This window comes from Onychostoma macrolepis, chromosome 23 (genome assembly GCF_012432095.1).
Source record: "Onychostoma macrolepis isolate SWU-2019 chromosome 23, ASM1243209v1, whole genome shotgun sequence".
Taxonomy (NCBI): Eukaryota; Metazoa; Chordata; class Actinopteri; order Cypriniformes; family Cyprinidae; genus Onychostoma; species Onychostoma macrolepis.
In genome coordinates, this window is record NC_081177.1 from 22,953,634 (window position 1) to 22,979,002 (window position 25,369).

General features: G+C 37.7%; 2 protein-coding genes across 6 annotated transcripts in view; both read right to left on the minus strand.

The window, feature by feature from the left end:
* slc2a4rg (SLC2A4 regulator) overlaps positions 1-13,732 on the minus strand; it is a 55,015-nt gene extending 41,283 nt beyond the window's left edge. For 2 of the 3 annotated variants that reach the window (XM_058762875.1, XM_058762870.1), the window contains exons 1-2: positions 13,330-13,731; positions 11,058-11,278 (exon numbers count right to left, since the gene is read on the minus strand). In XM_058762875.1, the coding sequence (XP_058618858.1) occupies positions 11,058-11,278; positions 13,330-13,521 (413 nt within the window). In that variant the 5' untranslated portion in view covers positions 13,522-13,731. Of the gene's footprint in view, positions 1-11,057; positions 11,279-13,329 lie in introns of all 3 variants that reach the window. The other variant, XM_058762871.1, reaches the window with a different exon arrangement.
* Positions 13,733-14,817: 1,085 nt separating this feature from the next.
* LOC131532438 (uncharacterized) overlaps positions 14,818-25,369 on the minus strand; it is a 62,613-nt gene continuing 52,061 nt past the window's right edge. For 2 of the 3 annotated variants that reach the window (XM_058764096.1, XM_058764093.1), the window contains one exon: positions 18,860-20,009. In XM_058764096.1, the coding sequence (XP_058620079.1) occupies positions 19,545-20,009 (465 nt within the window). In that variant the 3' untranslated portion in view covers positions 18,860-19,544. Of the gene's footprint in view, positions 16,462-18,859; positions 20,010-25,369 lie in introns of those variants that run through there. The other variant, XM_058764094.1, reaches the window with a different exon arrangement.

The following is a 25,369-nucleotide window of genomic DNA, read 5'->3' on the forward strand; positions in this document are numbered from 1 at the left end:
CCAAGAAGTGCATTTGACCGTTCATGCACACAGCCACATTACCGCTCTCACATGCAAGCAAGTACTCATGGGAGCTTAAAAGCAGTGGCTTGAAGTAAACTGTAAAAATCTATTTTTCAAAATTGCAAATAAAAAGAAGATTATTAAAGAAATGATATCTTTCTCCTAAATTCCATATTTAGTTTTTAATGTGTCACTTGCTGTTTGTTTGTAATTATTTGATGAATTTACTAGCAATTTATATATTGTTTCAAAGTAAATCCTACACCAAAGTGAGCTGATACTACTACCAGTATTTTAAATTCAGCACCAAAGTATCAGTACTTTTGACATCTTAGTAAGCTCAATGGTGATGTGATTGGATCTGACCGTGGTTGTGCTTGGCCCATACACTGATCTCCTGGAGCTGGGTCAATGATTATTGCTCACTGACTATATGTAAATCCAGACTGCTCTCTCACCCATTGTAATCCCATAATACTGTGGCAAATCAGATTATGGGGGCAAGTAATCACAATGAGTAGCATAAACCCTGCTGAATCAACAGTTCAGAAAAACCACGCTATTTTAATCTAATTTGCAGCAGAGATGTGTTTCTTCAATCTTTGCACTCTGTAATTTCACAATATCACACAGATGTGAAGTTGTAGCTGAAACACTAATTCATGTCATATTGGGATGAAACAGTCTTGTGATGTGGTTATGAGATAAATAATAACACAATAGATGCAGCAAAATTGAAGTGGCCAATCCACAAGTGAGCTTGTAGGTGTTAGTAAACACTAGATGATTTCAAGAAGTTCATTCATGGTTTGGTCCACCTACACAGTAGACCTTGACCCTCAATCCAAGGCCCTGGCGTGCAAGTCACGCTGCAGTCTACTTTTGCTTCAAGGTTTTTTTGGACTCTGTGGTTCAGGCGAAGCCGCCGCGACTCCAAATCCACCACCCTGGGTGTGGCCGTAAATACTGCTAACGTTTTCTAGGAACTCAGCAGAGAGCTAGAGAGTGTATTTAAGTGTGTTTGTGTGCATAATGTAGTTTGCCGGGATCACAAGACAGCAGCCTAATGTTTAGAGCAAATGCACACAGGCAGGAGATAAAGCAAACAGTGGAAGCGGAAACCAGCAAAACCACCCTGACTTGTTCCAAACTCGACAATGGACCACAGTCTTTAAAGGTGAGGGGGTCAGTGCTGAGTTAGCGCAACAATGCACGTTCAATGCTAGCAGAAACAACATGAAGGAATATTCCAGCTTCAGTACAAGTCAAGCTCAACCAGCAGGATTTGTGGCATAAATACCACAAAAATTGATTTACACTTGTAAATATGGATAACTGTGAGGTACTTACAATGGAAGTGAATAGGGCAAATTCATACAGGTCAAAACACTCACACTCAATATGCATGTTATTAGGATGGGCGATATGGAAAAATATCATATCACGATTTTTCATATCAGATAAGATGCTTATTAACTTTTTCTGTGATTGCATAAAACTCTAAGTTTTATATTAATGCCTGTAAATCTTCCAAAAATTGACCCTATTGATTTTATTTTATTCTATTCTTGTGGTAATTATGTCCGATACTGTCAACTTACCCAGAATATTACTTTAGTAAAATACAAAGCAGAATAACCATTGCAAGAAATTTTAAGCACTGATCATGCAAAAACCATTTCAGAGTAGATCTGAAACCATAAGAGAACAGAAAATGGAGCGACACCTAAAAGAAATGCTGTCTGTTTGTTTCCCTGCTTTATGTTGACGTGACTTACTGTAAAAAATTCTTTTTGAAGTAATATTTGTGTGTGTGAGTGTGTGGGTTTGAATGAATGATAGCAATCTAAGACAGCGAAGCGGCCTTGATCCTGGAACAGGGTTCTCATATTCTAGGGATTTAGAGCTGGATCTGGTGCCATGACCCGGAGCAAAGAGTAGAGGCCACTGGGTCACTGCAGAGTTGAGGATAAAGCATAAAAATACTAAGATCTCATCAATTTTCTACAATATTTGCCCAAGACTAAACATATCAAAGAGCACATGATTTCTTGAGCGTCATGGAAAACCAAACTCAAATCGGCCGGGTTCTTTATGACACTGCAGAGGTTTTGGAGAGGCTGCTGGAAGCATGACAGGATTCATCTGGAAAAAGGGGAACTGAGAGAAAAAAAGGGAGCGATCTAGCTGTTTTTAGAAGTCAGAGTAGGTTGCCATTAATTCCCAAGAAGAAGTTGGGAATTCTTCTAATGATTATGTAACATGTGGGTGTGTGAATGGTAAAGAAGAGAAAGAGCCTCAAACGGTGCTTTCCTCCAGTTCCTGCCTTTCTATTGAATCTGTCAAGAACCGAAAGGCAAAGAATCATCATGCAATGACAATTTACAGCTGGGCAGGGAGCAGTAAAATCTGTAAAGTTATCCACACATGCACATAATAGACTCATTTCATAAGGATAAATATCAGTAAAACATATTCTTTGCACCTCTTGATCAGAAAGATCTCATAAGAAAGACTCATAAACAACTTCCATAAAATAATGATCAACGTGCCCAGGAGCAAAATACACACACAAGCTGTTGGATACAAAAGAAGGCTGAATTTCTTCACTCGGTGCGGCACACCACAATCTGCAAAGGAGCTATAATGACGAGCAAAATATGAGCAAAATAACAAATGAAAACTATAATCAAGAAAGTAAACAGCATAGCTTAGGGCAATCGAGGCAGTACAGCCAGTAAAAACATTTGATTAACTGGCTCTTCGTCTCCCTACAGACAAACAACGAGTCCACAACCAGCATTCCTCGACAGGACTTCAGGTCTGGTAGAAAAAACAAACTTGTTTTTGGTTCTGTCGTTTTTCTTGCACACTCACTGTCCGAGTGCACTGGACGAACCATGCTGATGTCTGGGGTCAGAGCCCGCGTCTGGTGCTGAATTTATGTCTGCCAGAAATTTCACAATTGTGGCCACAGCCTCATTTTGGACCATGAAAGCTTCAAAGCTGCATTTGGTAAATTCAGTACCAGAAAACACTGCTTTAAAAGTACTGAGCGATTCCCTTGGGCAACTTTAGTTGTGTAAGTATCCGCTACTATAAAAAAACAAAACGGGCAGTCCAAAGTAACAAAATAATAGTGATTTTCAGATGGTCCAGCTGAATGCAGCAGTTATAAAGCTCATACTGCAGGACTTTTATTTTTTTTTAGTGTGTGTAGTGTAGTTAGGTTATTTGACTGAAGATTAAAAGGATAGTTCACCCACAAATGAAAATTCTGTCATTAATTACTCACCCTCATGTCGTTCCAAACCCGTAAGACCTTTGTTCATCTCCAGAACACAAATTAAGATATTTTTGGTGAAATCCAAGAGCTTGCATCTTGGTGCTCTTCGTGAACATGCAGCAAAGACTGACACGGAAGAGAAGACATTTTTTAATTAAGTCGTTTTTTGTTTTTTTTTGCACGCAAAAATTATTCTCGTAGCTTCATAAAATTACAGTTGAACCACTGATGTGACATGGACTATTTTAACGATGTCCTTACTACCTTTCTGGGCCTTTAACATGGTAGTTGTATTGCTGTCTATGGAGGGTCAGAGAGCTCTCAGATTTCATCAAAAATATCTTAGTTTGTATATATACTATTTTGTCCAAATTAATACAGAAAACACAAAAAAATATTTTTAATCATAGAAATTTTGGCATAACATTTTTGAGATTACAAGTGTTATTAAATTATTAGTCTATTTAAAGATTTATTTTATGTGGATGTTAGATGATGGCAAAGGTGATTGTACGACTAAAAACGACTACGGTACAAACAAAACATTCATATATGTGAGATTTATACTATATATCATCTCAAAGTTGAATAAATAAGCTTTCCACTGATGTGTGGTTTGTTAGGATCAGGACAATATTTGGCAAAGATACAACTTTTTGAAAATATGGAATCTGAGGGTGCAAAAAAAAAAAAATCTAATTATTGAGAAAATCACCTTTAAAGTTGTCCAAATGAAGTTCTTAGCAATGCATATTACTAATCACAAATTAAGTTTTGATATATTTACAGTAGAAAATTTACAAAATATCCTCATGGAACATGATCTTTACTTAATGTCCTAATGCTTTTTGGCATAAAAGAAAAATCAATAATTTTGACCCATACAATGTATTTTTGGCTATCGCTACAAATATACCCCAGCGACTTAAGACTGGTTTTGTGGTCCAGGGTCACATATATGTATATATACACATATATATTTGTGTGCAAAGAAAACAAAAATAACTAATTAATTCAAAAATATGTTCTCTTCCGTGTCAGTTCGTTCTTTTGTAATATGTTCAGTATGACCGACATGACTTGCTATAGACAGTATGTAGTCATAAAATTGAAGTCCCTTTTGAAAATCATGATGAAATCCAATCATGTGGTGAGGTATGTGATGAGTCAGTTTGCTATAACTGACCATTTATGATCAGATCATGTTATGAATGTTAAGGTCAACGTGAAATGCTTCTCGCAACTCATTCCATATGTGACATTTTATCCAAGCAAATCAAGAAACAGCACATTTTTTCTCCCCTGTGATAAGCAGACCGGATTCCTAGCTATCTGGTGGTTGGTTAACATTATCCAATAGCCCAAGTGCTTAACATCATATTAGACGGAAAGAACTAAAAATAAGATGAGTCCTCAATCTTCGGTTTCTCTTTTTCATATGTGGAACAAAGCAGCCAATTAAACTGCAAGCATCTGAAGCGCGTCCCCTCAAATATCATCTGAAAGTTTTGGTTCCTCTCTTCAGTTTCATAGTCACTCATCCTCTGCAATGTAACATGAGCCATGATGAGCGCGCCGCTCGCACTGTTATCTGTTGTGGCTTCTGATAATATCAACACAACGAGTCATAACAGATGTTAATTACAGCAAACGTATCAAATTGAGGCACAAGAGCGTCTGTTGTTCTCAAGCGGTCAGTTTCACCCTATGCTTGTGTGCTTGGGCAAGCCAAAGAAACGCTGTAGGTGAGTTATAGATGAACGAAGGAATGCCTCCCACTCACCCTCCAGATTAATAGCTTGCTGGCTGGCCAGACGTGAGCTACGTGCTGGTTGACGTGAACACATGAGTCATTCCTGTGGCTCTTATATGAGGGGGCCTTTGACCCCGTAGATTCTGAGAGCAGAGGTCATGACCCACTGAGAGGTTTCAGTGTGACAAAGTCAGTCAGCTGGAACTACAGATGCTGTAACCTCTTCTGTAAACACACTGCAAGTCAGTTTAACGTGGCTATTAGTGTGATTAATTATAAAGAAAGCAATAATCATACTTCACATAAAAACACAACTCTCAATTGCGCTCTGTTACAGACTTTAGTCTACAGTCTTCATTCCAAATATACTCTACCGTGACAGCGATGATCGATCATGAAAACGATGATCGTGGGAAAAAAAATTAAAAATTCTGATTGGTTATAGCAGCACTATGGGCGGTACCCTGAGCTCTGATTGTTTAGCTGGCCACAGCATGCAGTCCAAAGTATAGACATAAGAAGAGAGAGAAGCATGACTTCGAAGTCACGTAGTGATGTCTGGGTTAGCTACATACATATCTGATTAATCTAATATAGGATGCGTTGGGATATTAACATTTATTGACATGCTGAATGTGCTGCATATTACCAGTGTTTAGTTTCATGCTCAAATGCAATGCAATGCATCAAGAGCCGGGGGGTGAAAACTTTTGAACAGAATGGAGACATTTTTCTTATTTTGCCTAAATTTTTGAACCTTCTGGAATCAAGGGCCCCCCATTCTTCGAATTGGACCCAGGATGAATACTCTGCTGTTGCTGTAGTAACGAAACTCGTGTGCATCTGATTGACACATAAACTGCACACTCTTACACCAGTGGTGATTTTTTTATTTTATTTTGTGGATATTTCAGCTAATAGCTTGACATTCAGTTGAACAACGTTAATTTAAAGTTAAAGACTGTCCGCGGCGACTCAGGATGCTGTTCCAAATCCTGCTGCACCACAGAGTGCCATTTACATAGTTTACCAAAAAAATAAAATAAATCACATTATATTTGTCCCAAATTATTGTTGATGATCATGACTTTATCCTAGGCTGAAAGATTGTGTATCTTTCCACACAACGTTTGTCTTTCTGTCCGTATGCATATAGGGAGCTAATAATAGCCATAGATCGCGCTTTCTCTTTCCGTTTGCTCTGTTTTGTCAAACAAACACCATATTTCAAACTCATCGACACAACTTTGTTTATTCCTGAAGTGGGCTTTTATATTAACTGTTTTGGATTGTTGTCTTGAATTGAGTGCAATACCAGTTGTACCTGTGAGCGCTGTGCTTCTCGTCCGGTGTGTGACTACATTCCGCACATGTATTAAATGCGCGTCCTTGAGAGGTATTTACTTTAACTTGTTAGGTAATATCAATGATATGACGTTGCAGATGCATCTGAAATGACAAAAACTAATACATATATTTAATTATTTGATCAAAATTATTGCTAGGGAGTTTGGTAGTGGCTGGATATTGGTAGGGATGTCCCTAGTGTTCTCCCCTAATTCTACGCCCGTGTCTGGAATAGCTGCATATGAGTCCCTCAGTTGTCCTCAGTGTGAAAAGATGGATCTCAAAATCATACAGTCACTTTTGGAAAAGAATATGCAGAAGATGCTGGAAAACCACAGGATGTGCAGGAGCTGGGGGATTTTTCTGAAGAACAGCAGGCAGTTTAACTGCTCAGGACCAACGCAGGACTCATCACAAAACAGAAAAACAGTCGTGGACCATCCAAGAAACAACACAAAGTATTAAGATTCAAGGGTATGTAAACTTTTGAACGGGGTCATTTTTATAAATTCAATTATTTTTTCTTGTGGAGTATATATATATATAAACATATATTATGTGAAATAGCTTATTCAGGACGATACTAAATAAAAAAAATTACATGCAATTTTCATGAGCTCTCTTATTTTGTTAAAATTATTAACATATTTGCATATTCTGCAAGGGGTATGTAAACTTATGAGCACAACTGTACATATATGCGGGTGTATTTATATATACATAATAAATATACACAGTACACACACATATAGTATGTAAACATAAACTTTTATTTTGAATGCAATTAACCGCGATTAATCGTTTTGCAGCTCTACAACATTTTTTCTGTGAATTCCTTCCGTATACAGGTTGAAGACTATACTGATTCATACTTTAAAACCCACAAGAAAAATTAAAGCAGCATCACATTATTTTCAACAAACTCAGACTTGTGCCTGATAGTGGAAAGAGAGTATGCGAATTGTGAGTTTCTTCTGCTATAAAGGAATTATGCAATAACGGATGTAAAGGAAGTTTATGAGGCCTTGTTCTTTCTGAATGCTGTAAGATCAAGATGACCACATGACTGGACTTGTTCATATGAAACCTCAATTTTGCTGACTTCACTTTTATTGAAGATTATTTCAAAGGCTTGCACAAGCAGATACAAGACAATTTCAAAAAGCAAGGGCTTCAACCTGCTGGACTTTCTACCTTCCACCTTGGCTTTTGTCTCTGAGTTTACTTTAGATGAATGCTGATAAGAGAAGAATAGATTCAAGCGTAGACTTGCTGCCAGTATGACCTATCAGCCACAGTGTAAAGCAGTAACTTTTTACTAATTTGTCAGGCAAGCCTGGACATGTCAATGAAAGAGTAATGTGTGTAGAGCTACTCAAGAAGTGTATGGTCACCAGTCCTTATCTCCTGAACACATGTAAGTGCAAACACACTAAATTATTGAAGTATTTCCTTAGTGCACCACATATGGTCATTTGTGAATCAATAAGGCTCATCAGGCATAATTTCTCCCACCCATTTCAAATGCAAGCTTTCCTGTATGAACGAGAATCTAAAGGCAGGACTAAACATCAACCGTGTCTAATTCTTCAAGTACTAGTCTGAATGGCATCACATTTGCAAGAAGGTGTTGCAGTTTCCGCACTCTAAAAAAAATAACTTGCATGAGTACAATGCATATGACTGCACTCTGTGTACAATACAACAGAGCCTATAACTATTTACAACTGGGTGTAACTACTAGAGATTTATTTCAATGGCCAAAAAAGTAGTTAATTACATTAATGGGCAAGTTCCTCATACATAAATCGAAAGAACTGGCTCCAAAACCAATATATTATATTTCATTAATGATTCCGCTTTGCGGTAGTGTTTTGTATAATTTTACAAGCAAAAGTCTTTATTATTATTCTTACAAATGCATGATATTGATAGATAAGTGGCACTTTTTAATCCTCTTTTTGTACTTAATTCAATTTCTTTGTTGTTTGCTTAATTAAAATCATTGTAGACAATGAATTGAACGTTTCATATTAATATGCATATAATAATTGTACTGTTATGTACGGTAATTTCGTCTTTGGACCATAAAACCTTGAGATACCTGCCAAGCACATATAAACACACATAAAAGACGGCAATGTGACAGATGTATAGCAGGAAAAGAGTGCCGCAGGTGAATAAAAGAGTTATGGAGCGGTCATAAAATACGACAGGTATTGGATTTATCTGACAAACATCAGCTTTTCTCACTGTAACACTGCAGTGAAGGGGCAAGCTATTTGCCTGCGTATCTGAGAGTTTTGCATACATTTACAAACCCTTAGGGAGAATGAGATCTAGGTATCATTTAAAATTAAGATCTAGGCCACATTGATGATGTAGAAACACAAAGCCACAACTGTAGCTTCACAGTTATTGTTGTAATTCTTTCTATTGACAGAATAGAAAAATAAATAAACAATGGAAATTAAAGATAACAAGTGTCATGTTTTATATTAAAGTACTCTATTCTAGTTTAATATGCAGAGTTTGCTCTGTTTGTTTAACTATCTTGACCAGTCTGACACAGCAACAGCTCAACCAATGGCGCAAGCTTGGGGCGGGGCTATCTGTTTATCTAACCAATGGCAGACAGGGGGAGTGTTCAGGAAACTTGCTATGAAAAGACTATATGAACATGTGCTGAGTGCTAAGTCATAAATTCAGTGAGCTTTATAAAAGTCTTATTGTAAATAAAGTCAAAGTAATTTGCCTGAACTTGCTATATCAGCATATTTAGTTAAACACACAAATACATTGAAAAGCATCCCACACACCCACATCAATTCAAAACTGACCTATTTATCAATGCTGATGATAGTTTGTGCACATACAAAAACAGATTACATATCTCTTAAACACCTTTCAGTCCCAAGCTTCAGTCCCCTTTAATAATCAACCTGGTCTGGATTGGTAATGTGTCCGTGAAGTTCACCCTAGTTCACCCAAAAATCCTGTTTGACTTTCTTTTGAACACAAACTTTTGAATCGTTTGCTTGACTCTCTTGGTTTTTACTCATATGAGGGTGAGTAAATGATGACAGGATTATTAGATGTATTTGTGATGAATATGATTTAAGAAAGATGAAAGAATGAGAGCATGAAAGACAACAAAGGAAAAGAAAACGACAGATAAACAGTGAAAATGACAGAAACAGAGACAGAATGCTACATTTGATCAGACATTCCTCATAAACACGCCAAAAATGAAGGTTGCATAAACACTAACTGAACACTGACCAAGCGGCCCGTCTGTCTCCTCCACGCCATCCTGCGCCATTACATTACTATCAGCCTCTGGTATGCTACAAGACACTCAATGCAATGTTTGTCTAAAGAATGATTTGAGAAGTTAAGTTAATGAAGTTCACCATAAAGGCTTGTAAGCAATTGAATGCAAGCGAGCGGAACGACAGTTTAACCAACAGATTAAAACATGTCTGATCAAGCAACACTTCATTCCACTTTTAAACAGACTGAGCCATTAAACCTAGAAAGTAACTACTTGACAATCAAATCAATAGGGGTACAAGTGAGATCTACATATGACTAATGTAAGGCATGTCTTTAATGTTTCCCTCAGGACTGGTTTGCATGAAATCAACATAGCTTAACTTACTCTACAGCATGTGAATAATTATAACAATCTTTACTGCCATTCAAAAGTTTGGACACACCTACTCATAAATGCATTAGTGCCTGACCACTCCAGTCTCCGTTAAATCGTTACAATAAACTAAAGGTAAACACAACATTTCAAACTTTCATCTGAAACAAAAATGCATTTGAAAATCAAATAAAAAGACAAAGGTGCAAGACTGTGTACTTAACGGCTTGGTGTTGGAAAGAACTACAATCCCATGAAGCATTGCAAATAACAATCAATTTAAAAATGATGGAGAAATATTAGGTGTTGATTATACCTATAGAAAATATATTTTAAGCTCATTTCAGAATGTGCTTATACATATACAGTATACTCATATTTAAGTGTACTGACAGCATAGCTTTTCCCTGCAAAGCTTTTTTGGCGCAATCTGCTCATCAAGACTCTCTGATTGGTGGAATTTCTGTACAGGATCATGGGTAATGTAGTTTTTCACCACAAATTCAGCTGTTAAACACAAATAATGCAAATGAATGAACAAATTCAACAAAGGCATTTACCATCAATTAATAACTGTTGAACTCACAGTAGGTCTGTCTTATAAGCTTTATGAGTTATTGCTAAAAATCAATTTCCCTACTGAGAAGACTAAATGAGTTTTTACTTCCAGAATCCACCTGCTGCAACTGTTCACTTTTTGAAATAATAGAAAACTACTAAAAAACATAAAAAAATTTGAAAGTATGAAGTGACCAAAAAAGTAAAGTTATTTACTAACTTCACAAGGTGCAATCTGGGAATGAGTTTATTAACTCTATAGATTAAACTGTTTAAAAGTTCATGAAAAACAAACTTAGTAAAAGTGCCCAAACTTTTGACTAGTAGTGTATTTGCATACAACACACACTGAATGCCATATCATTGCAATGATATCATTACTATATCACCCAATCTGTGTCAGAGTACGCAGTTGTCTCTGTAGCGATGGGATGAGTTCAGAGACAACTATCAGAACTGACCTGTCATGTGGGACGGGGATGATGGAGGACATGTGCGGGTACGGTGTCTCTGGTGATGGCAGGCGACATCCTGGCTCCCCAGGCCCTCTCACTGGGCTCCAAGCCTCCATGTGGGTTTGGTCTTGTAGCCTGATGCCATTCAGGATCAGGCGTTGAGCAGGGCAGCCATGTTTAAGGACCCCACCTGAGCTATGTTCGTCCTCATCTCTGCCACATGCAAACTGAGAATAAAAGGTTTACCGGTTATATTATGTGTCCAAAGGAAATGAATAAATTCAATTCTGTTAGTAATTGTCAGTAATAGCACAGTAATATTATTTTGGTTATATTATTTATGATGGGTGTTTAGGATGTTAAAGACTATGTATGACAAAGCATAATTTTCTCTCCATGTTGACCTCTTAAAACAGAAAGTTGGAGCAGGACATGTTGAAGGGCCTGTCTCCTCTTAAAAAAGCCGAACGTGAATCATGATTTGCTACTGCTAGTCAGTAAGAGGTGGCATTAGGGACATTCTGTTTCTGGAGAACATTTAAAACTTTGGATAGTCCAAGATGAGTCATCAATAATTTTGATCCATTTTCCTGGAAAGGAAAGACTGTGCATTTTAAATGCACTTAAGATAGTGGATCTTAAGCCAGGTTTATTGCAGTTAAGTAAAACTAAATCCATAAAAAAAAAATTAAAAAAAAAAACATTTCTGTTACTTGACATAAAATAAACGTGAAAAATATATATATATATATATATTTATTTAAACTTATTCATTTATTTCTGCTAGTTGCCAAGGAACTATTTCTCATATTTGTTTAGAATAAAACCTATATAGACATTAAAAAAACATATAAAAATGACAGAAACTCACAACAAAATTACTAAAACTGAAATAAAATTAAAGTGAAAACAGGGATGATCTATGGCAGGGAGTCTCTGCAAGATGACTCAAAACCATTTAAATTAATTAATTATTATTAATATATCAACATAATCTAGCTCTGATCTAAATTGAAATGCTAAAAATCAAAGTAAATATGTAAACTGAAATCATATTTCACCCCTCAATAACTGTTGTTTTTTTCTTGATAAACATGCAGATTTTTAAACCTTTGGAATCACAAAATGAATTGTGATTCATTTAATATATCACTATTCCCATCTTCTGTTAAGCCACTGTTGTATGCAAAAAAAAAAAAAGCTACCAGACATGGAATAAAAGCAACAAAACTTCAATACTGATTGTTCTTTATCCAAAAACTAGGGGCGAAGATTAAATTTGACATGTATTTTTCAATTAATGAAGCATCCTATCAGTTGGCAATATAACTGTCTACCAGTAGCCTCCCCATTCCTGATGTGCCATTTTAAATAATGAGTTATTACTCAATTTAACTGCATACCTCTAATACCAAGCACTTTTAACACCAGCAATCCTAAAAAAATAACATGTTATGCTTCCTGATAGCTTAAATCGGATTTAATAAAATGCACTCACGCCCCCAAAACATTGCAATCATGCATGAGCTGCATTACAGGCAGTGTTGCGTTGAGTTCACTGCACAGCTCGTATCGGTCAAGTGCACGTTCAGACCAGATATGTTATTGTGACGCTTCATCGTGGAAGGGGGCGTGTCACGCACTCCTGCAAGCTACACAGCCAAATTAAACGCACTTCTAAAGTGAACGCTCGTGCTTTTAAAAGAACTGAACGACGCATATGGTTACTTCATCCATATGCGATGCATAAACCAACTGTTAACATAATAATATAACTTTTTTTCCAAACCACAACGTAAGTTACACATGGAAACACTGGTTTATAATCAGTAAATATCCTCGAAAGCCATCACTCGCCGCTGAGAGGAAAAAACTAAACTGTGTTCCTGTGAAAACAAACCCTTCCACCGGCTTCAGCTCGCGTTAGAGACACTATGGGGGAGGGGTGAATCGGTTAAATGTACCAACCCCCTGCTTTTTTTTTTTTTCTCGTTTAAACTTTGAACATGCAAGTTAAGTCGCCATCTTAAACTACGTGCAAAACAGTTACCGCCTCGCTACGTTAACGCAGATAACACTGTAACTGCAACGTTTAAATGAGATTGCATTCACTCCACAAACAATTTCTCCATGCAAACTTGAGTTTTAATCGAAAAGCAGAGCTGCCATCGTACAACTGCACCGTAACTGTCGATTTGACTTGTGTATAAACGCAGCGAACTGTCAAAAACCAAAAAAGTGAGCGTTTGCAAAACTTAAATGAGTATGCAACACTTACTTTCTTATGAATGTAGTGCCTCTCTCTCGTTGAGGTATAATAATGTCCGTTTGGAGAGATTTCCTTGCCAAAGTTCCTTAAAGCACATTCATGCAGCGCGTTTGTTTTGAACGCTTTTCCAGTGACAAGCTCGCCCCCCTCATGCGTGCTGTCGCCGGCTCGAGGCTGATCGAGAAGCCGCTTGGAAGTCATTCTCAACCTGGATCAAATGTAACTAAAGCAAAATCACCAGCTTTCGGTCGATTTTAGTGCTGAGCGGGATAAGATGCATTTAACAGTATTGTGTGGACTACGACTCCCTACCGAGAGTGTATTTCACTACGGACCCTAAAAGCAGCCGGTAAAAGGGGATAAAAATGATTGTTTTGCTTTTCTCTCTCGCAGAGCCTGACGCCACGCCCACTCTATCCTGCGCGTGCAGCCAGGCGAGATTCGCTCGGCCCCGCCCCTCATTGATTCTGATTGGCTCTCGGCGTACATAAACATTCCATTTAGGCACGCGGCCATCGCAGGTCTGCAGCTGATTGGTCGCTCGGGGAACGTCGGAATGATTTTTTTCTCGAGTTTAGGAGGTGTGTCTCCATGGTTTGCCGGCCGGTGCAGACAGAGAGAGGAAGAGAAAAAAACGCCGGTAAAAATTGACGCACTTTCTAAAAAAGAATTGTTTCTTAGCTTGAACGGCGAAACAAATCATGAAATAACTCACTCGTCGGACGCATAAGAACACAAACATGAGTGAGAAATACTTTTAATGAGTATTTATGCAAGTTTAGCTTGCTGGAAAAAAAAAAAACCCATCTCAAACCAGCCTAAACTGGTTCGCTGGTTTTAGTTGGCCTGTCAGTCCGATCAGACTGTTTTAAATGGGTTTCAGACGGTCAGACTGGGAAATCAGGTAAACCAGCTGAGCAAAAGCTTTTTTTCCCCAGCCTTCTTTTAGCATAGATTTTAAAAACAACCACCCTATATGCAGTTTTCACATAAAACAGAGCTTGACATTTGATTTGATGCATATTTTGTGGACCTTCTAGACATTTGTGCAATAAATAATCATTTAACAGCAATTTTCAAAGACTCAATAATATAGGCTATTCTCCTACCTTATCAGCTGATTACTATTGAAGTCTGTTTCCACCACATAACAGAAAAATAAAACTGGTAATTGCGAGTAAATCTCATAGTTCTGTTCTTTTCCCACACAATTCTCAGTTTATATCTCACAATTGAAACTTTGTTTTTAACCATTCTGAAAAAAAAGGAATTCAGACTTTATTCTTACAATTCTCACATTTTCTCTCAGTATTCCATCATAGAAAATAAATAAATAAAAAAGGTAAGTTTTTATTTCACATTTCTGAGTTTGAATGTTGAATTGTGAGATAAAAAGACGCGTTTTATTTAATGTTTTATTCCACGGCTGAAAAGGGCTTTGACAAAAGCCTTTTAAAAATATAATTCTTCAATAATCTTAAACATTCATGATTTATTGCAGCAGAATAATCAACGTACAACCAGTCATAAGGTGCAACTTTATTAAAAAAGTAAAAACAAATATTTATATGAATGATTTTTTTTAATAGAAAACATTACAATCTTTTTTTGCACAGAATATTACTAAACAGATTTTTTTTATTATTATTATTTTTTTATACACCATACTCTGTGTTAAACTTTGGGTGGACCACACATAAACTCAGTAAAGCCAAGGACATATGCTGGGGAAGCAGTGTTACTATGTACACACTTCACAACATACAACCTAAACAGCAGAAGTAGAAACCTTTCATTGCTTTTTAAAACATCAATACCAGAGCTTTTCTTTTATAATATAGTTATGTTGCATTGCAGTACGCTCTATATACATGCGATTTGGTCTGTTTTGTTATGGTAGAATGTCTATTTCTGTTTAACCACATATGGTTGAGTGAATAAGAAGCATCACATCAGTCGATACGTCTGTTGAACGCAAGCAGATAGATTTTTAATAGATATTTTATTTACATGCTTGCCAATAAATATCATACTTTGGGCATGTCATTTCTCGGCCTCTTTTAAGAACAAACATGATTGAAAAACCAATAAACCCTTGTGCAACCTGTACAAATCACACCCTGAAAGATCTCGTTTTCATCAAAAACAATGCACGGCCAGACGATTGGTTCTCCCAGCCTCTCTCAGAAGTGACAACATCAAAAGCACCGATCCACCTCGCAATACAAAGCGAGCCCTGTGCTAGAAGGACAGACTCAGGATTGGGAGGAACCGCCGAGCCAAAGCTAAATTGGAGCACACTTCCTCCCTCAATATGGCAAACGTCAAATCTGAAGGACACATGTTAATAATGGGCCTACAGTTGCTTTGAGACCAGATCCCCACCGTTTTGGACGAGTCCTGGACCAGATATGTGCTTTGTGCTCCCTGAGAAGATCCATAACCTCTCAGAAGCAGTTGCCTGTGGTGTCTCCACTTCCCATTTGGTGACCGGTATTCCGTTTTTTGGCACTATGTCTTATAGTGAGAGGCACGGGAATGAATCATACATTATATCTGATGCACCAGAGAGGAGAAAGAAAAAAAAAGCGAGAGCTTTTGTTTCCAGAAGCATGCATTGCGAGCAAGGAAATAGTTGCAGCCTATACTTGAACAGAACAGTGGAACACGTGAATGGCAGTGATAGTAGCTTTCTCAACACGTTGCTACAAGTGGAAACGAGTTAACCAATACAATTTTATAAGAAAATAGAGTGCCATAAAAATCTTTCATCTTGGTATATATTAAAACTGACATGACAAACCCAACGTTTCTCACCAGAGGTTGCATGTGACATGGATGAGGACAGTATATTGGTTATTTATCCTTAATGAACTCTATCCATCTATCTATCCATCCCTGAGCTGATAATTTGGCCCTCTCGAATCCCAAAATCCCTTTCCTCCGGGCCTTTCCTGTAGCCCTCCAACAGACTTCAATGATCTGAATATGCATTGTGTAGTAAAATCACCAACCATGCATTGGAGATGTTTTATTTCATGCCGATGGCTTTCGGAAGTCTTCGGGGATCATCTCGAATGGTTTCCCCTTGCAGAGGTTGCTCCATTGTGATATTATTTTCCCCGATCCTAATCCAAGCTCCTGTAATGCATGTGGGAAAGGCATTGTTTACAATAGGATCAAGTCACACAGACAGCACAGAATAAGAGACGTCCTTCCAAAAGACATTTACTAGCAACCATAAGCCTTGTGCTGTGTTTTCCTTGGACACTGTCTCCATGAAATGCTGCTGAGGCCCAGCGAGCCGGGGAGCTGTGCTGGCACACACTGACCTGAGAACAGTGGATCGAGAGCGGCCCCGGTCAAACTAGAAACCTTTATTGCCCTCTGTACGCACACCACAACGTTCCAGCACACTGACGCTACAAGCCTCATAAACTCACATGTTAACAATGGCCATTGAAAATGACAGGTTAACTAGCTAGGCTGAGGCATCCCGAAAAATCTTGATTTGCTTTTCTTCCTATACTGTCCATTCTGTTAATATTGCAAAAATGTCAAATCTTGTGAGAAACGAGTGGCATATCACTAAAACTACCTGACACATCCAAAGATTGGGCAGACGTGGCATGCTATAGACGAAATAACCAAAAATCAAAAGAAATTTAGAGCTAATGCACTCACACAGCCATAAAGTGACCTTTAAGCAGGCCCACATGGAATCTGCATCCGCAAAACTCCACAGAAAGCTCTGCAAAATTGTTTATTGATTATTTTGCAGTTTATTTATTCAATATTTGTATCAATAAATAATTATTTTTGGCTATTATTTAAACAGAGAGATACCCACACTACAGTTCAAATGTTTGGGGTCAGTAAAGAAAATTAATTATTTTATTCAGCTGATACAATGTTAAGAAAGATTTCTGTTTTAAATAAATGCTGTTCTTTTATTTCATTCATCAAAAAATCCTTTAAAAATGTATTACTGTTTTCGCAAAATTATTAAGCAGCAGAGCTATTTTCAACATTGATAATAATAATAAGAAATGTTTATTGAAAATTCAGCTTTTTCAAAACAGGAATAAATTATATTTTAAAATTAGTGCTGTCAAACGATTAATCGCGATTAATCACATCCAAAATAAAAAATGTGTTTACATAATACAGTATATGTATGTGTACTGTGTGTATTTATTATGTATATATAAATACACACACATCCATGTATATATTTCAGAAAAATGATATTTTTATATATTAAATATATTTATTTGTAATATAAATTATATGAATATAAATATAGACATGTAAACATGTAAATATTTTCAAAATATGTACTGTATGTGTGTGTATTTATATGTACATAATACATATACAGAACACACACATATATTATGCAAACAAAAACTTTTATTTTGGATGCGATTAATCACGATTAATCATTTAACAGCACTATTTAAAATATATTCAAATAGAAATTAGTCATTTTAAACTGTAATAATATTTAACAATATTGCTGTTTTGACTGTATGTTTGATTAAATTAATGCATCCTTGGTGAACTTAAAGACTTAAAAACAATAAAAAATCATACAGACCCTAAACTTTTGAGCATTAGTGCATGTAAAAATATTATTATACATGTATTTTATTGTAAAGTAATAATAATGGTCTAATGCATTCAGATAACCAGGTAGCTTCGATAAACCCATTTTAACACCATTAACTTCTCCAAAATCAGTGCCAAAAAAATAAAAATAAAATCTGCAGATTCCACTCGGGCCTGACTGCAAGTTACATGCGTACTGAAAAATGACCGACATACTTTATGTACACCACCTAAACTGTCACACCGCATACATAATGTTTAAGGTGGAAAACAAGAGAAGTTAGCTCTGTATTCTGTTGTTTCAGCTAAACTAACACTGTGGTGGTGGCTGGCCATCTCAAGCTGAGAGAACCAGTCAGGTGTGTTTTCAGAGCGGGAGGGGAGGGGGGGTAAGCTGACGTCTCATGTGATCCCTGTGTTACTGTGCAGGTAGTGCTCACACGGCAGTGGGATTGACCAAGAGTGTGATTTTACACAACCAATCAAATGCTTGGAACAATTAAGATTGTTTTAATGTCCCTGAAAGAAGTTTCTTAACTTCACCCAGGCTGTATTTTTGATCAATAATACAGAAATATTACTACAAAAAAATTAGTGCTGGGAAACGATTAATCGTGATTAATCGCATCCAAAATAAAAGTTTTTATGTACATAATATATGTGTGTGTACTGTGTATATTTATTATGAAAATATAAAGACACACACATACAGTATATATTTAGAAAATATTTACATGTATGTGTTTATATTCATATAATTTATTTTATATATAAATATATTTAATATATAAACATAACACATTTTTTCTTAAATATATACATGCATGTGTGTGTATTTATATATACATAATAAATATACACAGTACACATACATATATTATGTACATAAAAACTTTTATTTTGGATGCGATTAATCGCGATTAATCATTGTCCAGCACTAAAAAAAATATTATTACAATTTTAAATGTTTTCTATTTGAATATATCGTAAAATGTCATTTATTTCTGTGATGCAAAGCTAAATTTTCAGCATCATTACTTCTGGAGGATCATGTGACACTGAAGACTGGAGTAATGATGCTGAAAATTCAGCTTTGCATCACAGGAATAAATTACGTATTAAAACATATTCATATAGAAAACAGTTATTTTAACATTTGTTTGCAGTCTATTGAGAGACTTCTTACAAAAACATAAAAAATCTTAATTACTCCAAACGTTCGGCTGGCAGTGTATATAATCAGATGCAAACTCCCCTGTGCTACAGTGAATCTTAAAGTCATATTGATTTTAACCCTGCAGTAAACTATCATTAGCAACTGTATCATGGTGGAAAAACCAGTTTAGATCCCTGGATTTGGTGAGCATGCCTGTCAGCTAAAAACAGCCCGGCTGCAGGCCTGGTTCAACCAATTCAGTGTTGTTTTGTCTGCATGAGTGTTGCAGCTGATTGTGCACTCTTATGGTAAGAATAAATATACATTGGTTGTGTGGTTATGTAGGTTGGCGTGTGTTTGGCAGCTGTAGGCTGTGTATCTTTTCATTTGTCAGAGGGCTGCAGTTTGTTTTTTTCCCTCTGTAGGTGTTTAATTTGACGGTTTAAGTCAGGCTTTTTTATAGCCCCGTAACGTACATTTCCATGCCGTCGTTAAAGGTAAAGATAGTGGTGGTGCTCGCTGCGTTTGCTCCCTGCTTCACGTCGCCGATAGTCTCGTAAAAGTTCTCGCAGGTCATGGCTCTGCCTGGAACCTGAACGGGTTTCTTTTTAGGCTTCAGCGTGTTGCTGGCCAGCTTCTCCCGTTTCCGGTGGGAATCAATTGTGGCGTAGGCCGGGTCTGACTCTTGCGCCAGGCCCCGGGGCCATGTCTTCTCGCCCACAGGCTCGTAGCAGGGCTCCTCCTGGGGGCCGCTCCTCCCCCACGGTTCTTCCCCTGCAGCACCGGCGGAAGGCCAGCCCGTGCCGCCTCGGTCCACCGCTGGGGACGCAGCAGAGGCCGTCGGCCTGCTATCCTCCTGGCTTTGACCCTGCTGGTGTTTCCTCTTCAGGGTCTTACAGACGGTAGAGTACATGTCAGAGATCTGAGGACAGACAGAGAGAGAGAGAGAACCGCAGAATGAGAAACACTTAAGAGCCTGCCAAAGATCAGCTTTGCCAAAGAGGATTTCGTAATAATAACCGTCCTGGGGCGCATTCTCATGTTACAGTTATAGTGCTGAAGGAGTTACAAAAAACACACTGGTTTCAGAATTTGCAAAGTTCATTTCCACCAGCAAATGCTATCTGCAACTTGACTGTGCAGTTACTAGGGTGTCCTGGTTGGTTGCTAGGATGTTTAAGGTAGTTGCTAGACAGTTATGAGTGGTTGGTTGTTCTTGGTGGTTGCTAGGGTGTTTAGGATGGTTGCTAGGTTTTTCTTGGTAGTTACTAGATTGTTTTAAGTAGTTGCTAGGCTTTTATGAGTGGTTGGTTGTTCATGGTGGCTGCTAGGGTGTTTTGGATGGTTGCTAGGTTTATCTTGGTCATTGCTAGGTTGTTATAGGTAGTTACTAGGCTTTTAGGAGTGGTTGGTTGTTCTTGGTGGTTGCTAGGGTGTTCTGGGTGGCTGCTAGGTTTTATTGGTCATTGCTAGGTTGTTGTAGGTAGTTGCTCGGCTGTTATGAGTGGTTGGTTATTCTTGGTGGTTGCTAGGGTGTTCTGGATGGTTGCTAGGTTGTTTTAGATAGTTGCTAGGCTGTTATGAGTGGTTGGTTGTTCTTGGTGGTTGCTATGGTGTTTTGGATGGTTGCTAGATTTTATTTTATTTTTTTGTCCGTTGCTAGTTTGTTTTGGGAAGTTGCTAGGCTGTTATGGGTGGTTGGTTGTTCTTGGTGGTTGCTGGGGTGTTCTGGATGGTTGCTAGGGTTTTATGGTTGTTGCTAGGTTATTATAGGTAGTTGCTAGGCTGTTATGAGTGGTTGTTTATTCTTGGTGGTTGCTAGGGTGTTCTGGATGGTTGCTAGGCTGTTATAAGTTGTTGGTTGTTCTTGGTGGTTGCTAAGGTGTTTTGGATGGTTGCTAGATTTTATTTTATTTTTCTTGGTCATTGCTAGGTTGCTTTAGGTAGTTGCTAGGCTCTTGTGTGTGGTCAGTTGTTCTTGGTGGTTGCTAGGTTTTTCTTGGTCATTGCTAGGTTGTTTTAGTTGTTTCTAGGCTGTTATGAGGCTGTTATGAGTGGTTGGTTGTTCTTGGTGGTAACTAGGATGTTCTGGATGGTTGCTAGGGTTTTATGGTAGTTGCTAGGTTGTTGTAGGTAGTTGCTCGGCTGTTATGAGTGGTTGGTTATTCTTGGTGGTTGCTAGGGTGTTCTGGATGGTTGCTAGGTTGTTTTAGATAGTTGCTAGGCTGTTATGAGTGGTTGGTTGTTCTTGGTGGTTGCTATGGTGTTTTGGATGGTTGCTAGATTTTATTTTATTTTTTTGTCCGTTGCTAGTTTGTTTTGGGAAGTTGCTAGGCTGTTATGGGTGGTTGGTTGTTCTTGGTGGTTGCTGGGGTGTTCTGGATGGTTGCTAGGGTTTTATGGTTGTTGCTAGGTTATTATAGGTAGTTGCTAGGCTGTTATGAGTGGTTGTTTATTCTTGGTGGTTGCTAGGGTGTTCTGGATGGTTGCTAGGCTGTTATAAGTTGTTGGTTGTTCTTGGTGGTTGCTAAGGTGTTTTGGATGGTTGCTAGATTTTATTTTATTTTTTCTTGGTCATTGCTAGGTTGCTTTAGGTAGTTGCTAGGCTCTTGTGTGTGGTCAGTTGTTCTTGGTGGTTGCTAGGTTTTTCTTGGTCATTGCTAGGTTGTTTTAGTTGTTTCTAGGCTGTTATGAGGCTGTTATGAGTGGTTGGTTGTTCTTGGTGGTAACTAGGATGTTCTGGATGGTTGCTAGGGTTTTATGGTAGTTGCTAGGTTGTTTTAGGTAGTTGCTAGGCTGTTATGAGTGGTTGGTTGTTCTTGGTACTTTCTAGGGTGTTCTGGTTGGTTGCTAGGTTTTTTTCTTGGTCGTTGCTAGGTTGTTTTAGATAGTTGCTAGGCTGTTATGAGTGGTTGGTTGTTCTTGGTGGTAACTAGGATGTTCTGGATGGTTGCTAGGTTTATATGGTTGTTGCTAGGTTGTTTTAGGTAGTTGCTAGGCTGTTATGAATGGTTGGTTGTTCTTGGTGGTTGCTAAGTTGTTTTAGATGGTTGCTAGGATTTTATGAGTGGTTGGTTGCTCTTGGTGGTTGCTAGGTTTTTCTTGGTCGTTGCTAGGATGTTTTTCTTGGTTGCTAGGCTGATATGAGTGGTTGGTTGTTCTTGGAGATTTCTAGAGTTTTCTGGGTGGTTGCTAGGCTATTCTTGGTGATTACATGCTTGCTAGGTTGTTTTTGGTGGTTGCTAGTATGTTCTGGATGGATGCCTGAGTAATGCTTTATGGTTACTGGGGTGTTCTAGGTGGTTACTAAAATGTTTTGAATGGTTGCTAAGGTGTTATGTATGGTTGCTAGGTAATTTTTTGTGGCTGCTTGCAAGTTCCAGGTGGGTGCCTGGGTGCTGTTGTTACTTGCCTCATCTTTTTGATATTTGTTTATCTCCATCAATTTAATTATTTTTGTTTTTTATCATTTTTTTTAATCAGGTGAACTGTTTTATCACTTATAAAAGTAACAGCATACCAGCATACCAAGACCATAATTTGAAGTATCATTGATGATACATCAAAAATTAATAATCAGATTAATAATGACAACTGGCTTAAAAAGTAAAAGTAAAAAGGCAACATGACAGATAAGAGTTAACACAACACAACCTCAAATATGCCTGAAGTTGTAGTATACGCACTACACTGATGCCTACAGCGCTGAGTGTTTGACTCGTGTGTCATAGTGTGTGTGGTAACAGGACTCTGCTTGCACACAGAAGAAACATGACCCACTTTAGCCGTGATCGACAGAGCCAGTGTAAACGCTCTTATCTGTTACCTAACCTGCAGATAAGCTTGTTAAACTTTCACCGCAGCAGCCCACCGAGACGCCATTAACCCCGCTAACCAGACAGGAGCTATTAGGGTAGGAAGATTTCCCACAATCCTCCTGTAATGTCCATGTGTGGTCTATTACGAATATGTGATACAAGAAAACATCTAACGTACACTATTTAGGGGTGTGCAATATTTATCATCTATGGTAATATTGTAATTGTTGTTTTAATGACGTGTGAGCTGACAGTATGTCACTCACTTTGCAAACAACAAAAGTCCAAAAGCATTCACTGTGTGATGAAGCCTGTTAGAATGCCCTTGTAATTCAAGTTATGAACCCAAAATACTCATATATGTTTATATATATATATATATATATATATATATATATATATATATATATATATATATATATATATATATATATATATATATGATATTGTTACATAGTATCACACAAAAATTAAGTTTTCCAGAATATCAGCATGCGGCGTGACCGTAAATGTGATTGATTCTAAACACCGGTTCAACAAACAATAAGTTAATATTGAGCAAGTTACATTATTGAGAGAACAGTATCTGTTTTTCTGTTTTTTTGTTACAAACAAAGCCGGAGTAGAACATTTGTCCATCTCAGAGCAACATTGTGGTGTTTTGTTCCTGAATGAATATGTTTTTGAATGAATCATTTGATTCAATGATTCAATGATCCATTCATAAAGAGAGGCACTTGCTTTGTTTCTAAATGAATCAGCCATTTTGAACAAATCATTTGAATGAATGAATCAATGAATCACTCATTAAAAAAGGTGCTGTGTCTGAAATTGAATACTTCCCTACTATATTGTATGTGAAAAACAGTTCGCCAAAAGAATTCACAGTATTCATAAAACAGTAGGCAAAAAGTACCCGGATGACCTAGGCTAATACCTCTGCCAGGATCCGCATTCAGTGGACACTTTACTATCCCATGAGGCAATTTATGAATGGCAGTGAAGTGATGCAACTGATGCTGTAGGTCACATGACCATATCAACATCGCGGATATAGTATGTCTGAATTTCCCTCATACTACCCATATTTACAGTATACTATATAAAATAAACCCTATAACTGTCGGAAAGTATGTTCAAATTCAAATGACGCCACCTACTGGTGGTTTTAGTGTCATATTTATTTATCCATGACAGGCTTAAACCAGATCAAAAACACATTAAAATATCATGTAATTATTGTTATTGAAAAAAAATAAAATATTGAGATATTGTCAATATTGCACACCCCTGACACTGATGTGTGTGTGTGTGTGTACTTGTTTTTCTATTCAGGTGGGGACTTAAACCTGAATACACACAGACTCATGGGGACTCGTGTCACGGTGGGGACCTAAATTGAGGTCCCCATGGGCAAACAAGCTAATAAATCACACAGAATTAAGTTTTTTGAAAATCTAAAAATGTAGAAAGTCTCCTGTAAGGGGTAGGTTTAGGTGTAGGATTGGTGTAGGGCAATAGCACATACAGTAAGTACAGTATAAAAACCATTACGCCTATGAATGTCCCCACAAGGATAGTGAAACAAGTGTGTGTGTGTGTGTGTGTGTGTGTATGTGTGCGCGTGTTCACCTCACATGCCCTCTCTGTGGTAGATGACATTTAGCACTCCCAGCTCAATGGCATGTGTAAAATCTCAGTCAAGAATTCAACTCGGCTCTCCAACTCACATAGTGACCTTTACGGCATTCATGTGTACAGGCTGAGGAGATGTTATGGCATGAATCGAGCTGCGGATACGATTGAGTTTGTCATGTTAACACCTCTAAGCGGTCTGGAAAACAGCTCTGCAGGGTTCAGTATCTTAGCCTGTACTGTAATCTGCAGGCCACAGCACGACGCATAGCATGCGTCTGAACACAGGCATGACTGAACCAGCCGATTTTAAGAAAATCGCTGAGTTTCATGTTGTTTGAAACTCCCAAATGTGTGTGTGTCTGTGTGCGCCCCTCTGATCTCTTTTCCTCCATGTCGAGCATTGTTTACTGTGCTGTGCAGCGCTTTGCAGAGCGAGAGGAAATCACAATGACGAGGGTTTCAAAACTCTCTGCAGCTGTTGAGAAAGTCTTGAGAGGTTTTTTTTCCTTCCTCTTGCTCTCTCACTGTCTTTTCTTTCCCCTTCATATTGCTCTCTCTTTCTCACTCCTTGCAATACCCCCCACACACACACACACATTTTTTTTCTCATTTTTCTTCTTACAAATGCAGTCTTCTGAGGCAATTCAATCTTACATGAGTTGCAGCATGTGTGCGTAAACAGGTGTCACAAAAGCAGTGGGAATTGAATGGTTTGGAGATTTCTAATTAAGATTATATTAGATAATTACAATAGATAGAAAACATTTCCTACTGTAAATTAATAACGTAGTAATATAATAAATTGCATGCAGTTTTTATGAACTCA